The sequence below is a fragment of the Loxodonta africana genome, chromosome 1, assembly GCF_030014295.1.
Source record: "Loxodonta africana isolate mLoxAfr1 chromosome 1, mLoxAfr1.hap2, whole genome shotgun sequence".
Lineage (NCBI taxonomy): Eukaryota > Metazoa > Chordata > Mammalia > Proboscidea > Elephantidae > Loxodonta > Loxodonta africana.
The window spans coordinates 204,316,073-204,333,925 of NC_087342.1; the positions used below are offsets into that span (position 1 = coordinate 204,316,073).

At 40.0% G+C, this 17,853-nt stretch overlaps 1 protein-coding gene across 4 annotated transcripts in view; it reads right to left on the reverse strand.

The window, feature by feature from the left end:
• Positions 1-365: 365 nt before the first annotated feature.
• MAP3K5 (mitogen-activated protein kinase kinase kinase 5) overlaps positions 366-17,853 on the reverse strand; it is a 237,533-nt gene continuing 220,045 nt past the window's right edge. The window contains exons 26-31 of one of the 4 annotated variants that reach the window (XM_064291248.1): positions 16,714-16,957; positions 10,662-10,774; positions 7,678-7,790; positions 5,066-5,142; positions 4,290-4,393; positions 366-4,116 (exon numbers count right to left, since the gene is read on the reverse strand). In XM_064291248.1, the coding sequence (XP_064147318.1) occupies positions 4,333-4,393; positions 5,066-5,142; positions 7,678-7,790; positions 10,662-10,774; positions 16,714-16,957 (608 nt within the window). In that variant the 3' untranslated portion in view covers positions 366-4,116; positions 4,290-4,332. Of the gene's footprint in view, positions 4,394-5,065; positions 5,143-7,677; positions 7,791-10,661; positions 10,775-16,713; positions 16,958-17,853 lie in introns of all 4 variants that reach the window. The other 3 variants (XM_003404038.4, XM_023555048.2, XM_023555089.2) reach the window with 3 other exon arrangements.

Here is a 17,853-nt window from a genome sequence, read left to right on the forward strand (position 1 = left end):
CCTCTGAACTGCTAATTTCTGTTCACTCTAATTTTCCTATACAGTTTTACCAAATTAATCTTCTAAAACACAACCACTTTACTTACACCCTTCCCTTGCTCAAAGGCCTGTAATGTATTCTCAATTTCTGCATAATTACATCCTAAATCCACTTCCCTCCCTGATCTCCTTACTTCTGCAATGGATCCTGAGCTCTCTCCTAACCCATTTTCTACTTTTCACCTCTATAACTGCAACCTGTAAACAAAGACAATAATGTTTCCAGATTTCATGGAAAGTTAAAGACACCAAATAATTTATATCAGATTGAAGAGAGAAATTTGCAATAAATCATGCTTACTCTACATTTTTTTTTTTTTTTTACTCTACATTAGGAAGGACCTGGCAGTCTACTTCTGAAAAAAGTGGCCAGTGAAAACCTTGTGAATAGCAGCAGAACATTGTCTGATATAGTGCCAGAAGATGAGTCCCTAAGGTCGGAAGGCACTCAAAATACAACTGGAAAAGAGCTGCCTCCTCAGAGTAGAGTCGACCTTAATGATGTGGATGGAGTCAAGCTTTCCTGACCTTTGTTTGCCAATATGGCACGACTCAGACTCAGAAAAAGAAACAGCTGTAAACATCCATTAATGTATTGACACAGCGGCTGCAACAACTCAGAAAAAGAAACAGCTGTAAACATCCATTAATGTATTGACACAGCGGCTGCAACAATGGGCTCAAGCATAACAATGATCGTGAGGATGGCGCAGGACAGGGCAGTGTTTCATTCTGTTGTACACAGTGTCGCTATGAGTCGGAACCGACTTGATGGCACCTAACAATAAATATATGTTAAGGTCTGGGTGAGTGGCAAGCCCAACCTCTGGAAACCTGACCCTATTTACAGTCTAAAAGAAGCACTTAACCCGGCTTCATAAAGAAGTTATCTATCAACTTTATTTCAGTAAAATTCAAATCAAATAACTCATATCAATGGGGTTGTTCATTTTCTCCAGGACACCTTGCAAATCCCTGCTTTCTAGCCTTTGTTCCTGGAGCTCTCTACCCAAAGTGACTTCCCCTGTCCTGACTTATTAAATAACTTGTTGCAGGCTCAGGTGACAACTTCCTGCGTAAAGTCTGTTCCACCTGCCCTGGCTCCCAACAAGCCTGTCCTCTGTCCTCTGAACCTTTCCAGGGGTTGGGCTTACCACTCACCCAGACCTTAACGTATACTAGGCATGACTTACTATTGCAAATTTCTCTCTTCAACCTGATATAAATTTCTTGGTGGCAGGGGCTTTGTCTTTAATTTTCCATGAAATCTGGAAAAATTAATTATTGTATTTGTTTACAGGTGGTAGTGACATCATGTGGACTGACGGCATTCCAGACTTGATGGGCATCGTGTGTATCTCTAGTGCTGCTACAGTGCCGCACACAAAGTAGGCACTCAAGTGGGTTAACAATGATTCCTTGTTGCCAACTGTTTTATGTGGTTTCCTAGGAATGAATGAAACAAAGTATGCAATGACAGAATTTGGAGAAAGAGATCAAAATGAGGTTAAAAGAAAACACTGGACCTATATACTCCCCTAGCAGATGCCTGTTTTGTTTCTCATTCAAGAATGCTGCCAACACCCTGCACAACTGTTCTGTTCCAAACCATCTTTCCATGCTCAGCTGTGAACCTTCACTTCTCTGGAAAGCTTTGCTTGACCCCTTCTAGCAATTAGGAATAACCATAGCATTTTACTACACAGTTTCTGCATTGTCTTGATTCCTCCTCTGACATTGAACTTCAGGGACAAGAACTGTGTCTTGTTCATGCACCACATGTAGTATGGTATCCAGTAAGTATTTAATAAATGCTTTTGAATGACTGATGACAATAGTGGGCAGCATCTGAGTGCTTACTATATGCTAAGCATTGTACTAAGCACCTCACCTGCATTGTGTTAGTTAAATCTTACAACAGCCCTATGAGGAAAGGACATTATTTTGCCCTTTTCACAGATCAGGAAACTGAGACTTGGAGAGAATAATTAATTTGCCCAAGGTCACAAGTTAAGTGATAGTTTTGCTCCAGGCCTAATGTGCGTAGCCTCTGGCTACATTAAATGGAAACTGTAAATAGTAACCATCTCACCACCACCTTTATGGGAAGGGACCGTTTCCCTCACCAGGTGTCATTTAAAATAAGGAAGTGGGACTAGATCATATGGAATCCGCTGTAGAGCTTTTAAAAAAAGGATGCCTGGGCTCCACCCAGACCAATAAGCACAGTTTCTCTAAGATGGGGTCCTGACATCAATATTTGTTAAAAAGCACTGAGGTCATTTTAATGTGAAGTTGGGTTGAAAACCACTGGCCCAGATTGATGCTAAAGGCCTCTCTAGTGCAAAGCTTTCATGAACCTTGAGCCATAATAGAGCTGCCTTTTTCTGTGATTGAGACTCAAAATTCTGACAAAAGCCCAGTGATGCTGTCTTGGGAATGTATTATAAAGCAACAGGGGTTAGAGAAGCATCTGCCTGCAAAGACAGGGTAGGAGGACCATCCCAAGGAAAGACTGTGTCATTGAAGAATTGGTTCAAGATGGGCTGTTGTGGTTAGGTGCCACTGAGTGGATTATGACTCATAGCGATCCTATATGACAGAGTAGAACTGCCCCATAGGGTTTTCTAGGCTGTAATCTTTACGGGAGCAGATCACCAGGTCTTTCTCCAGCAGAGCTATTGGTGGGTTCAAACCACCAACCTTTCAGTTAGCAGCAGAGTTCTTAACCATTGACCCACCAGGGCTCCTTTGAAGATGGGTAGCCTGACCCCATTTACAGTCAAAAAAAGCACTTAACGATTAGAGTTGGTGAGATGAACTGTGGCTTCATACAGAAGTTATCCTTCATTTCCGTCTAAGTCAAATCATTCAAATTACATTTCGCCCCCTTCAAAAGTTTAACACAGGATGCAAGAAGCAATTACCTGTCCTCGGGATGAAAATGTAAAAATAACGCAGCTATGTTGTTGCTACAAGTAACAAATGAGAAGATATTAGTGAGAATGCTTCATATGCAATATAGGGTAATAGCGTACCGTGATTTTCACAAAGATAATTCCTGTTTTATCGAAGACTGTTATATATGGGTCAAGTCAAGATACATGAGCAAGCTCTATATTATTTCTCTCCTGTATTTTTATAATAAATAGGTTTGCCTGTATTCAAGAAATTTACTAATTTTATTCATCCATCTAGAAGCTTCAGACTTCATCCAATTCACATGGGCAGGCTCATAAAAATATAATATTCTTCTTTAAAAAAAAAAAACTCCCCCAATTATGAGAACTAAAATTAAAGAGACAGAAAATGCAGTGTTTCAAATCCTTTAAGATACACAGTAGTCAGTCAAGGTAACTTAGAACCTTGAGGAAAATTCACTGACTTTCTTTTATTCTGTTTTCTTCATCTTCTCTCTTATCCCTCTGTGGCTCTAAGGAATAACTTGGATATCAGTTGTTCTTTGATTACTTGAATAGATGAAAGATTCTACTTAATGTGATAGCTGAAGAAATGACTAGAAATTTGACAACCCAGTTCATCTAGTTTGGCAAAACAAAATAAGAATCCTTTAGAATGTATCCAAACAGTATGTTGAGAGTCTTTTTACTTTTTAGAGGCTATATGACACAATGGATAGCTTTAGAACAAGCTAACATTACTATGGTTCAGGCATGTGCAACTGGTACAGTTCAGTAGTAACATAAACAACTCAAACGCATGTCCTATAGGCCAGAAACTTAAGTTACAAAATACAGTCCATATTACAATTAATACAGGTAAGTAAAAACCATTGCTCTCAGATTCTGCACACTTAAAGAAAAAGCTTTATACAAGAACTGACATTCTGCATCCCTACTCAGGTTATTAGGACATATTACAAACACACATAAGCCTAAAAAGTTATGGTCACATTTTGGTTTTGTTCCAGTGATGCACAATCACATGAAATGTTCCATCCGTTTCGTGTGAAATAAAACATTTGGCTGAAGTGCAATAGCTGCAGAGTTAAAAAGATTTCCATGTAAAAAAGGTTTAGATGAAAATAATCCTCAACGTTCTTTGAAGAGAGTCCTTCTGAATTATAGAAATTAAAAAAAAATTAAAGGAGTTAGGAAATTTCAGTGTGTTTTGTCTATTTCTTTCTTTTCTTTTCAGCATTAGTAAACAAATACTGGATTTAAAGTGCAGCTTCTTTCTCCCACCCCTTCAATTTCCCCCTCCCCCAAGAAGATCGGTTCTGTATTCACTTTCAGCATCTCCACCGAAGATCGGACACAAATTGTGGGACAGTCAAGGCTGTTTGTCTCGAAAGTCAACGATGGCCTTCCAGAGTGTGCATAGCATCCCGCCTCTGTTGAAAGATACAAGAACATGGTGAAGAGAACGATTCATTTGAAACACTGCTCTTGAAATATCAAAGTGACTTCTCAGCTCTCAGCTGCTTTGATGAGAACAGGAAGACCCCAAAGCTTATCAGTCATAATGTACCATTTTTGTATATTTTTTCATCACCCTTCCCTTCCTTTCCTTTTGACTCCCACAAAGCTTCATTTTAGATTTTCAGCAGATTTTGAAATGGTCTTTACAAGGTGGGTGTAAGTTAATAATTATGGATATGCTTGGCGTATTTACTCTAAGAAATTACATCAGATTATATCAGGTTTTTGGGTGGAAAATCAGTACCTCATCCTAATATTTCTAAAGTATGGCACAATCATGAGCTAAATCAGAGCATTTGTTTAAGGCATCTTTAGAATATCTGCATGGCCTTAGTCTAACTTAGTATTCAAGAAAATTCTTCCAGGTGATGTGCACTTCCTCATACAGAAATACTGGCTATTAGAACACCCAGTAAGAGTCTGATCCAACTACTTCAGTTTAACAGGAGCAGCAGAGCCTCAGAGAGGTTGACCTGCCCAGGATGGCACAGCTAGTTAGGGACCCAGCCAGGGCAGGAACCCAGTCTTTTTTATCTCAGCCCCGTGCTGTTTCCATCATGACAAAACAGAAAGAAAAGTGGTACCTCAGTCTCAGGCATTTTAAATCATCACGTGTAACGTAGTAGAGAACGTCCACTAGTGTATAATCCTCAGCCAAAAACTGTGGAGAAAGGAAAATATGCACAAAAGTAAGATGTTTTATAGCCATTTAATAAATTGCAAACTCTATCCAAAATGTAAATGCTGGCAATCATAAAAATGAATCTACTGAAAACATAATCTTCTGGAATTATTAGGGGAAAGGCCGCCCATTACAAAATAATTACAAAGAAATGTACCTACGCTTCCAAATGCATAAAGCACTAAAGATTACAACCAATGCAGAATTTCTGAATGGTTTTCTAATGAACAGCTAGCACTCACTTGTAATTCCATTTGCTGCTCAAACCAAATATTTGTATTTAACAAGTTTGCTGCTGTGTGGCTTTATTTTACTCAAATGGACAAAAAATAAATGTTCCTGGAATGGTACTGCTTACACTTAATTTCTAAACATATTTTTCAGAGATAATAAACCAAGTCCTGACCATCTAAAATGGAGCTTTTAATTTAAAAGCTAATACAAAGGGCAGTGATTTAGTGGATTCCCAATTACTGCTCCTTAATTGTGAATTGAGTCTAAGTTAGAGGCATGAACACTTTGGAGAATTTCATATCAGATGTATCACTTTTCATAGGTAAGAGAGTTGTTTAAATTTATGAAGCAATAACTTGTTAAATGCAGATTTCTAAGGAAAATCTAAATTTTATTTGGTGGTTCAATAATTATCAAGTCAAGGGAAAAGGTATCTTTATTCTAAAGTTTTTTTTTTAACTTAAATGTGTAATACAAATCAGTAAAATATAGAGGAGGGCAGGGCCAGGTCCGATTTGCTTCATAAAATATTAAGTAATAAAACGTCTTAATGTGTGCATTTGTGTATAACGTATATGTAACCTTAAAACATAATTGTTATTCATGCTGATTACTCAAGTCTATAAGGAACAGAGAGGAATTAGGTTACTATAGCTATAGCACAGTTTATAGAGAAAGTAAAAACCAAAAACCAAACTGTTGCCATGGAGTCGATTCCGACTCATAGCGACCCTGTAGGATAGGGTAGAACTACCCCATAGGGTTTCCAACGAGTGGCTGATGGATTCGAACTGGTGATCTTTTGGTTAGCAGCTGAGCTCTTAACCACTGTGCCCCTGGGACACCCTATGTGGCCATTCTACCCTGTCCTATAGGGTCACTATGGGTCAGGATCAGCCTGAGGGCAACAGGTTTGGTTTGGTTTAAGAAGCCTTGGTGATTCAGTGGTTAAGCACTCAGATGCCAACTGGAAGGCAGGCAGTTCAAACCCACCAGCAGCTGCAGCTCCGCAGGAGAAAAGACCTGATGATCTGCTCCTATAAATATTACAGCCTAGGAAGCCCTATGGAGCAGTTCTACTCTATCATAGAGTCGCTATGACTTGGAATTGACTCAGTGGCACTCAGCAACAACAAATAGAAAGTGTTGGTTTCTGACATAACTTTGCCAACTAGATCTATTTTATTAAGTAGCAATAAACAGCCACTGTCCAGTGGAGTCTAATAATGTTGCAAGATAATGTACAGTTAAGAAACAAAACAATTAGAAATAAAAGAACTTTTGTTTTAGCTCTGTCTTGATTTTTTCCCCACTCTTTCTATTTTCAATTCAAAACCACAAAAATCCTTAGGGGTTCTAAAACACAAAGCTTTTGCCTGCCTCTTTGTCTGCACCCCCTGCTACCCCTCCTCTTCCCCTCTCTGTGTGCATCTCCAAAGCATACATACAGCCTAGTTCATTCCTACACATTGCTTTAGACCTCGGATCGTTCATCATCTTCTCAGAGAACCTCCCCCAACTCTCCTTGTCTCCTAAGTTTCTCCCTTTCCTTCGAAGAACTTATCTGTTTATAATTATACTTTTATCTGTGGAGTTATTTGATTATTATCTGCCTACTCTCGTTGTCCACCACCCATCTGTCAGTTCGTCGTACTGTGGTGGCTTGCGTATTGCTTTGATGCTGGAAGCTATGCCACTGGTATTTCAAATACCAGCAGGGTCATCCGTGGTAGAGAGGATTCAGTGGAGCTTCCTGATTAAGACAGACTAGGAAGACACCCCTGGTGATCTACGTCCAGAAATTAGTCAATTAGAACCTTATGGGCCACAACCGAGCACTGTCTGACTTGCTAGCTTTGGAGTGTGTCATTGAGGGATCAATTGCCAAAAGAGTACATCGTGTTTGGTGAAGCAGAGGGCCAGCAAGGGCAAGGGGGACTGTTGGTGAGATGATTTGCACAATAGCCACAACGATAGACTCCAAATGTGTTGGTGATTGTAAGGATGATGTGGGACCAGGCAATGTTTTGTTCTGATGTACATAAGGTCACCACGAGTTGAAGCTGACTTTACAATTGCTAGCCAGATAGCTAGCCATCTGTCTGTCCATCTATCTATCTATCCATCCATCCTAGTCTGTAATACTAAGGGAGGCAGGGTAGAGTAGGATTTACTCTTGAATGTATCCCCTGTGCCTAGCCTGGAGCCTGGCACATGACAGGCACTTAGCACTATGAAATGAAGTGAAAGAATACTTGTCCCACAGATGCTTTTCTTTACCCGGCTTATAGTGTCTTCGTCAGCTCCATTTTCTCTCAGCCAGTCAGTAAGTTCAGAATCTTCAGTATTTGTGCTGGGAGAATTTAGGTGACATACAGATAATCCAGGAATATCTAGAACAGAATTTGGGAGAGACATCCTTAGCTTTACCTGACACTGGTCATCTGAGAACGCTCACAGCCAACACTTTTATTGAACTTTCAAAGATTTTGCTCTATCAGGGGATAATTAATAGAAACAAATTAGTTTAGCAGAATAAATAAGAATATAAATAAAACTCTTAAAGACTAGTTAACCTACTAGGAAATCGAGGGCCAGATGCAAAAATGTAATGATACTCTCATTTTGTACTTTCATATCAATTTTATAGTTTCTTATCAAAATACTTTGTGCACCAAAAGTGTAATTTGTATTTCTCATGCAACAAAGGCAGGCATAATTAGCAGACAACTGTATAACTATAAGCATCTCTTTTTCCACTATTTACAATACTTTGGACGTGTTATATATCTGAACGCATAACCATGAATTCTGTTTTCCTCTAAAATGGCTAATTAAGATTCTCAAAAGACTTTCACATCCAATTTCTCACAGAACAAATTGCCTTCAAAATTCTAACCTATGACTTTTAATTACTATAAGTGTATTCTACTTAAGCTTCTTCAAATTTTTTTTTTAATAACTTTTATTAAGCTTCAAGTGAACGTTTACAAATCCAATCAGTCTGTCACATATAAGTTTACATACATCTCACTCCCTACTCCCACTTGCTCTCCCCCTCTTGAGTCAGCCCTTTCAGTCTCTCCTTTCGTGACAATTTCGCCGGATTCCCTCTCTCTCTATCCTCCCATCCCCCCTCCAGACAAGAGTTGCCAACACAATCTCAAGTGTCCACCTGATATAATTAGCTCACTCTTCATCAGCATCTCTCTCCCACCCGCTGACCAGTCCCTTTCATTTCTGATGAGTTGTCTTCGGGGATGGTTCCTGTCCTGTGTCAACAGAAGGTCTGGGGAGCATGGCCGCCGGGATTCCTCCAGTCTCAGTCAGACCATTAAGTTTGGTCTTTTTATGAGAATTTGGGGTCTGTATCCCACTGATCTCCTGCTCCCTTAGGGGTCCTCTGCTGTGCTCCCTGTCAGGGCAGTCATCGATTGTGGCCGGGCACCAACTAGTTCTTCTGGTCTCAGGATGACGTAGGTCTCTGGTTCATGTGGCCCTTTCTGTCTCTTGGGCTCTTAGTTGTCGTGTGGCCTTGGTGTTCTTCATTTTCCTTTGCTCCAGGTGGGTTGAGACCAATTGCTGCATCTTAGATGGCCGCTTGTTAGCATTTAAGACCCCAGACGCCACATTTCAAAGTGGGATGCAGAATGATTTCATAATAGAATTATTTTGCCAATTGACTTAGAAGTCCCCGCAAACTATGTTCCCCAGACCCCCGCGCTTGCTCCGCTGACCTTTGAAGCATTCATTTTATCCCGGAAACTTCTTTGCTTTTGGTCCAGTCCAATTGAGCTGACCTTCCATGTATTGAGTGTTGTCTTTCCCTTCACCTAAAGCAGTTCTTATCTACTGATTAATCAATAAAAAACCCTCTCCCACCCTCCCTCCTTCCCCGCCTCGTAACCACAAAAGTATGTGTTCTTCTCAGGTTTACTATTTCTCAAGATCTTGTAATAGTGGTCTTATACAATATTTGTCCTTTTGCCTCTGACTAATTTCGCTCAGCATAATGCCTTCCAGGTTCCTCCATGTTATGAAATGTTTCAGAGATTCGTCACTGTTCTTTATCGATGCGTAGTATTCCATTGTGTGAATATACCACAATTTATTTACCCATTCATCTGTTGATGGACACCTTGGTTGCTTCCAACTTTTTGCTATTGTAAACAGAGCTGCAATAAACATGGGTGTGCATATATCTGTTTGTATGAGGGCTCTTGTATCTCTAGGGTATATTCCTAGGAGTGGGATTTCTGGGTTGTATGGTAGTTCTATTTCTAACTGTTTAAGATAACGCCAGATAGATTTCCAAAGTGGTTGTACCATTTTACATTCCCACCAGCAGTGTATGAGAGTTCCAATCTCTCCGCAGCCTCTCCAACATTTATTATTTTGTGTTTTTTGGAAAAAAGAATACACAGAATAATTTTACTTTGTGGTTGTCTCTCTTTACGTCCTTTCAAACCAGCTTCTCTGTCTGCGCCTCCTTGGGTTTTCCTTTTGTCCCACCGGCTTATACCAAACCAAATCAAACCCAGTGCCGTCAAGTCGATTCCAACTCATAGCGACCCTATAGGACAGAGTAGAACTGCCCCATAGACTTTCCAAGGAGCACCTGGTGGATTCGAACTGCCGACCCTTTGGTTAGCAGCTGTAGCACTTAACCACTATGCCACCAGGGTTTCACACCAGCTTATAGCAGGAAAATAATTTTAAAATTATTAAAGAATGGAATTATTTTATTCCAGTAATCTCATTATAAAATCTTTAAGAAGAATTAAAGACTAAAAATGTGTTAATAACCTCAGGAAAAGATGACTATGAATCATCTATTTTTAATTGCACTTATAAGAAATTATTGTTACAGGTAAAAATTGAATTTATTTTTTCAAAGCAACTCTTACTTGTAGTTGTATTACAAGAGACAGATGCTGACTCAGTCAAGAAATAAATTGCCTGTTGGCTTTCTCCACGTGTTGTGGCAACCCTGTTGAACACTATTACTTCAAAATTTTCTGCTATTTACCGATTTGTAGCACAATGGTTAAACGCTTGCCAGCTGACTGAAAGGTAGGTGGTTTGAACCCACCCAACCACTCTGTGGGAGAAGGACCTGGCAATCTGCTTCCTTAAAGATTATAGCCAAGAAAACCCTTTGGGGCAGTTCTACTCAGTCACACGGGGTCGCTATGATTCAGAATCAACTCGATGGTACCCAACAACTGTTGAATGCTATTACTTTAAGTTTTTCTGCTATTTACCTATTGGTTGGGACTTCAACTTCAGGTGTTTAATTTCTTGGTCTTTTTCTTCAATAGCTTGATGAAGGAGTGCTTGTAATTCTTTCTCTTTCTGAACCAATTCTTCCAGTAATCTGCAAGAGAGAATTGTATTGGTTGACAGGATAATAAAGCTGGAGTTGGCACAGGGTGATGTAGAAATGGGCTTCCCAAACTATAATGAGCACGTGCATCCCTCGGATTTTACTAAAATGCAGATTCTCATTCAGGAGGCCTGGGGTGAGATTCTGTATTCCCAACAAGCTCTCAGATGATACTGATGTTGTTGATCCACAGACCTCACATTGGGTGGTAAAGCTCTGGATAATGTTGTGTTTCCACCCAAGAATTCAAACCCTCCATCCCAAATTGTCTGCCACAGTCTTCGGGGCTGTTGTTCTACATTTCTTTGTACGGCCATAATAGCAAAAATATGAAAGGCGATGTTATCAGACCTATATTCTACATGTTTTGTCCTACATCAAGAAAAGTTGGTCATATAAATGTAAAAAATATGAGTAATAATCAATAAAAAGCAGGAAGTTAATCACTTTTCTTCAACTATACAAATTTGAGAAAAAGAGAGCTCTAGGTGAGGTTACGTATAGTACCTAGCACATAGCAAGTACTCAATATATGTTAATGGTTGTTGCTGCAAATGTTGTATTTGTTGCTATACTCTCACTGCTAAGCAGGGTGAAGTGGGCAAAAGGATAGATGTGTTCCTGGTACACTCAGGTCCTAGTTGGCATCCAGTGCATTCTTCAGAGAAACGATGACATTACTTACACCACAGTTCTTACCCCTGAAAGGTTCGCTATGCAACTGAGAGCCAACTGGTAACCTATTCACCATTTCCAAAACTGTTTCTCGAAGAGAACATTCCAAGTTGTGAAGAGATACTCTAATTTGTTAGAAAACTACCTTTGAGTAAATTGAATTGAGAATTGTAATACTTTAAAATATGTAATTATCAGTAAGAAACTCAATATAAATCACTTCCTACCCTACAGCTCTTATCAAGCTGTATTTGTTTCATTTTGTGAAGACTGATGGATTTGGCTCAGGACCAAGTTCCATCCCAAAAGTCTGTTTCTGCTTCAGTTGACATGTCCTGAAAGCAGCACAGTACAGCTAACAGACAGACCAGAGCTTGTATCCTGGTTCAGCCACACACATCCTGTATTGATCTTAGATAAATTACTTAACCACTCTGGGCTTTAGTTTTCTTACTTGTAAAAAGGACAAAATAAAACTTCCTGACAGATTACTGTGAGCAAAAAATGAGAGAGTGTAGGTAAAATGCCAAGCACAGAGCCTGGCCTTAAAATAAGGACTATTCTGTTCCTACTGTAGCCTCAGGCCTTGGAAAAGAGTCTTCCTCTAACCCAGGTCTCAGTAGGGGTTCCTTTCTTGACCCAGGCTCCCCCCTACCTTCTGTCAGGTCCCAGAGATGTGAGGCCCTTAGGTAGGAGAAAGGTCATATTATAGCAGGTAGCAGAGGTGGGACAAAAGCAAAACCCAAGGAAAGGCAGGCAGAGAAGGTGGTTTGAAGAGAGGTAAAGGGAAACAACTGCAGAGTCAACGTAGTGTGCAATTTTGTGGATTAAAAAGTATGATCTGAAAGCAAGAGGGGGAAGCAAAGGATTAGAGGCAGGGTTTTATCTACTCCAACATGAATGATATTCAAAGAAATGGATAGCAAGCTCAGTAGAGATTATGAATTTTTCATTCGCAATTTTTTTTGGCCCTGGTGGTGCAAATGGTTGAGAGCTTGGCTGTTAACCAAAATGTCAGCCATTGCAATCCACCAGCTGCTCCTTGGAAACCTTATGGGGCACTTCTACTCTGTCGTATAGGGCTGCTATGTAGTAGAAATCGACACGATGGCAATGGGTTTGGTATATATTTTTGTTGTATATATACAATATACAACAATATATTTTTGTTTTCCTTACCAATCTGCATTACGGAATATTGTTTTTAGATGCCATCAAGTTGATTCAACTCATAGCAATCCTATGTACAACAGAATGAAACACTGCCCGGTCCCATGCCAACATCACAATCATTATGCTTGAGCCCACTGTTGTAGCCATTGAGTCAATCCATCTTGTTGAGAGTCTTCTTCTTTTTTGCTCACTCTCGACTTTACCAAGCATGATATCCTTCTCCAGGGACTAGTCCCTCCTGATAACATGTCCAAAGTATGTAAGATGAAGTCTAGCCATCTGTGCTTCTAAGGAGTATTCTGGCTGCACTTCTTCCAGGACAGATCTGTTTGTTCTCCGGACAGTCTATGATATGTTCAGTTATTTTTCACCAACGCCATAATTCAAATGCATCAATTCTTCTTCAGTCTTCCTTATTCACTGTCCAGGTTTTGCATATATATGAGGCAACTGAAATACCATGGCTTGGGTCAGGCGCACCTTAGTCTTCAAAGTGACATCTTTAATTTTTAACACTTTGAAGAAGTCTTTTGCAGCAGATTTCCCCAATGCAACGCATCTTTTGATTTCTTGACTACTGCTTCCATGAGTGTTGACTGTAGATCCAAGTAACAAGAAATTCTTGACCACATCAGTCTTTTCCCCATTTATCATGATGTTCTTTATTGGTCCAGTTGTAAAGATTTTTGTTTTCTTTATGTTGAGGTGTAATCCATACTGAAGGCTGTAGTCCTTGATCTTCATCAGGAAGGGCTTCAAGTCCTCTTCACTTACAGCAAATAAGGTTGTGTCATCTGCATAATGCTGGTTGTCAATGAGCCTTCCTCCAATTCTGATGCCCTGTTCTTCTTCACATAGTTCAGCTTCTCAGATTATTTGCTCAGCATACAGATTGAATAGGCATGGTGAAAGGATACAACCCTGACATACACCTTACCTGATTTTAAACCACACAGTATTCCCTTGTTCTGTTCAAAAGACTGCATGTATGGAATAGTGATGGCCTATTCTTACTGAATTCTCAAGGAATGCAGTGAAATTTTCTAGAACTTAATTCATGCTTATCTAGGCTATATATTTCCTTTTTATCTTTAAAAGCCAGAACTTCACTTTGGAAGCACAGAATTGAGAGGCTACCTCACTTGTCCTAAATCCAGCTCTCAAAATTATTTTAAGGACATATTATCCAGTCCATCAGTTTTATTTTTATTTGTGTTCAGTTAGCAGGGAAATCCTTTGAAATCAATATAGTTGTTCCAGAAAAGTTAGGCAAGGATCTGCCAGCAGGTCATTTTTTTTTTTTTTTTATTGGAATGAGCAGGGGCTGAGGGGTGGGAGTGGAAAGGTGGGGTTGGGTGGAGAGTGTTGTTGGGTAATTCCAGAACTGCAGGACACGGAAATAGGATAACCAGTCAGCACCTCCTGAGTTAGATTTTAACAATGAATAATGAATGTCCCTGCATTATCCCTGAATTTCCAGAACACTTTAGGTAAGCATGTCCATAAATATAAGTAAAACATACATTCTAAAGCCATTTTAATACTTTCTGTCACTTAGTAGTATTGATGATCTATTAATCAAGAGCTGGATGAAGCTGATTTACCTCCACCAGAAAGCAGCCTAAGTATTAAAATAGCTTAAGATTTTTAACAAGAGCTACAACCTTCCCTAAAAACCCACTAACATTGCCTCTAAGTTCATTTTGCAATGTATGTATTTTAACATTTCAGATGATATTTGACTGAAAATTGCAAAGACCGATATGGACATGAAAATGGACATGACCCGTTCCTTATTCAGTTGCTTAATACTCGTACTAAGAAGCTGGCCTTCTTTCAGATGGTGCTGGACGTGACTGCTGTCTCCTTTCACCTTACTGGAGGGGGTAGAGGAGCTGTGGAAAATAGTACTGGGGGGTAGGGGAGGAGGAGGCTGATAATCCCACAGATTTCACAAATTCAAAAGTAAACATGTAGGGAAAAACAAATGTATGGGCTACTGTGGGAAAATGCGACCATAAATTAAAGGAACAAAGAAATGTTGCAAGCCCTAGTTTTTTCAACAGAGATGTGCAGATCTGGGCAGCCAGCCCTCAGCTAGGAGCAAGAGAGCTTCAGAAGAGATGTGAAGAAGTGAAGCGGCTGGAGGAGAGCACTCCTTGGGTACTCCAGATGGTGCAAGTATAGTGCACAGACTGAGGAATCGAGGTGGTGTGCCCGAGGTTACTTGAAGAAAGGAAAGAAGGAAAAGGAGTAAGTATCCAGGCTGCACTTAAGAGAGGCAGATCCTATTGACACAGCAGGGTGTGTATACATAAGGCCAGAGAGGCAGATATACTGGCTATTTGGTAAATAAACTAGCTTTATAATCTGACCTGAAGTCATGAGTGGAGGGGGCTGGACCAAAATAGTAACGAATGAACTTTCCTCCTCCGGAAATCAAAAACTAAACCCGTTGCCATCAAATCAATTCCGACTCATAGCAACCCTACAGGACAGAGTAGAATGGCTCGAGAGGGTTTCCAAGGAGCAGCTGGTGGATTTGAACTGCCCGCCTTTTGGTCAGCAGCCGAGTTTTTAGGCACCAGAGCCACCAGAGCAGGGTCCAAAAAACAACTCCACTCAAGATTGGACAACAGATAGTAAACTAATGAGAAAATGACTAAAGCCAACACCTACTATAATGGATGGGGTCTTTTGGTTGGAATATTGCTTGAGAGGAAAAGAAAATGGGGGATACCAAGATCTAGGTGGAAGTCTCAGAAGAGAAATTCTCCACTAAAGTAGTAGAGATGGCAAGTAAAGAGGTGGGTTTCAGAGGACAAATGAGGCTCTGGAAATCAGATAGCCACCTTCCCCTGATTCAGAAAGGCTTCTTTATACAAATCATACATGGGAGATAGATATGGATTTACTTAACCGTGCAACCAAAATTCATGTTTTTGAATATAGAATGAACTTTGTATTACTTATACTTAGCTTGGTGTTCAAGCTTAATTTTAAAAACCTACACTTATGACTAGAAATAAAATATTTTTTATCTCCCTGGTGAACAACTAGAAATTTCAACCAAGGTTTCTAAATATCTCACAAATTTTACTGATTCACTCAAAAAGAAAAAAAGTTTTTACTGCAAACCCAGAGCCATAAAGTCAGTTGCCCACCTGCCAACTGTAGCCAGTACAGGAAGCTATAAATCTAACAGATTCAGACCTTGAACTGTGCTAACATCCGTGAAGAACAGGAAATATGTACTGTTCACTTAACGACCTGATCACATGAGTTCTATGCTACCGAATTCTCAAAGACAAATTAAACTCCGAATTTGTCACAGATATTAAAAATAAAATAAAAACCATAAATGATCATAACCTGATCATCCTTTCCTGGTTTTAAATGCAAAGCTTTAGCACCGTCCGATGTCCCTTCAAGCACAGAAATCTTCCTTTCCTGAAGGAACTTTATATTCCAAATGACAGGCTTTCAAGAACACAGACCTTCTGTTCTGTCTCCCCGCTATCTGTGGGAGGGTACGTGCTGCTCTGCGTCTGTTTCCAAGAACAGTCTCTGAGGTTACAACTAAGTTACTCTGAAAATCGCAGCGCATCTGGAGATAAAGCAGGGATCAGAGGAATGGTGCCCAAGAAACCCTGAGGTGGCAGAAGCAGAAAGTGGTATTTGGCTAAAGAGGCTAAGATACATCTCTCTTGTTTTACAAATGAAGACATTGGCTCAAGTTTACATGAATGGAATAAAAGAATCATATTTTGCATTTTCAGTGGACCAAACTTTTAAAGTAGACCAAAAGCATGTGCATTTTTATGAAAGTAAGAAAAAAGAAACTCACCAACGTCAAAGTAAAATCAGTTGCCATCAAGTCAGCTCTGACTCATGGCGACCCCACATGTGTCAGAGTAGAACTGTGCTCATAGGCTTTTTAATGGCTGGCTTTGGAAGTAGTTTGCCAGACCTTTCTTCTGAGGTGCCTCTGGTTAGACTTGAATCTCCAACCTTTTGGATAGCAGCTAAGCACATTAAGTGTTTGCACCATTCAGGGACTCCTACATCAGAGCAGAACTTACCTATTAGTTTCTATTTTCATCCTTCCAAGCTGTACGTTCAGTGACCGGTGAGCATTCTGGGAGTCGTGGGACACAGTAGAGCTGAGCGTGCTCACCCCCGAGGTAGCCACGGCATCTTCGATGACGGCATGAGGTCTCCTGACAGTTTGATTTGAAGGCTGTTCCTCATGGTCCTCTTCTACGTCCAAGTCTTCTTGATCAGCGGTATCGCTCTCCGACGCAAGGCTAAAATGTGGCCTCAGTTCTGTTAGGGATAATATCACAACAGTGTTAATAAACTATGACTAATTTATTAGGATATGAATATCATCCTCCTTGCTGCCATATACTATGTAGCATATATAGTAAAAACCAAAACCAAACCCGTTGCCGTCAAGTCGATTTCAACTCATAATGAGTAGAACTGCCCCCTACGGTTTCCAAGGAGCTGCCAACCTTTTGGTTAGCATCCGGGCTCTTAACCACTGTGCCATCAGGGCTCCAGTATATACAGGAGTATATTATATACTATATCATATACCCAAAAACCAAACCCAGTGCCGTCGAATTGATTCCGACTCATAGTGACCCTACAGGACAGAGCAGAGCTGCCCTATAGAGTTTCCAAGGAGCACCTGCTGGATTCAAACTGCTGACCCTTTGGTTAGCAGCCATAGCACTTAACCACTATGCCACCAGGGTTTCCACACTATATCATATACTGTGTAGTATATATAGTATACACATAAAAAAATAAAAACCCATTTCCATCAAGTCAATTCTGACTCATAGCGACCCTATAGGACAGAGTAGAACTGCCCCACAGAGTTTCCAAGGAGCGCCTGGTGGATTCAAACTGCCAGCCTTTTGGTTAGCAGCTGTAGCCCTTAACCACTACACCACCAGGGTTTCCAGTATACACATAGTTCATATACAATATATAGTACATACATGTATACATGACTATATACATTCATGTACATATATGTACACACTCCAAACTGCTTTTCCAAAAGTGAGGATGGATTTCTGCACATAAATTCAGAGTTTATCTTCCAGTGTATTTGCAAAATTCACATGCTATATACACTCAGTTAGAACGATCTAATTGAAACAGAAGAAAAACATCCACGCTGTACATAAGATATGGGGGAAAACGCT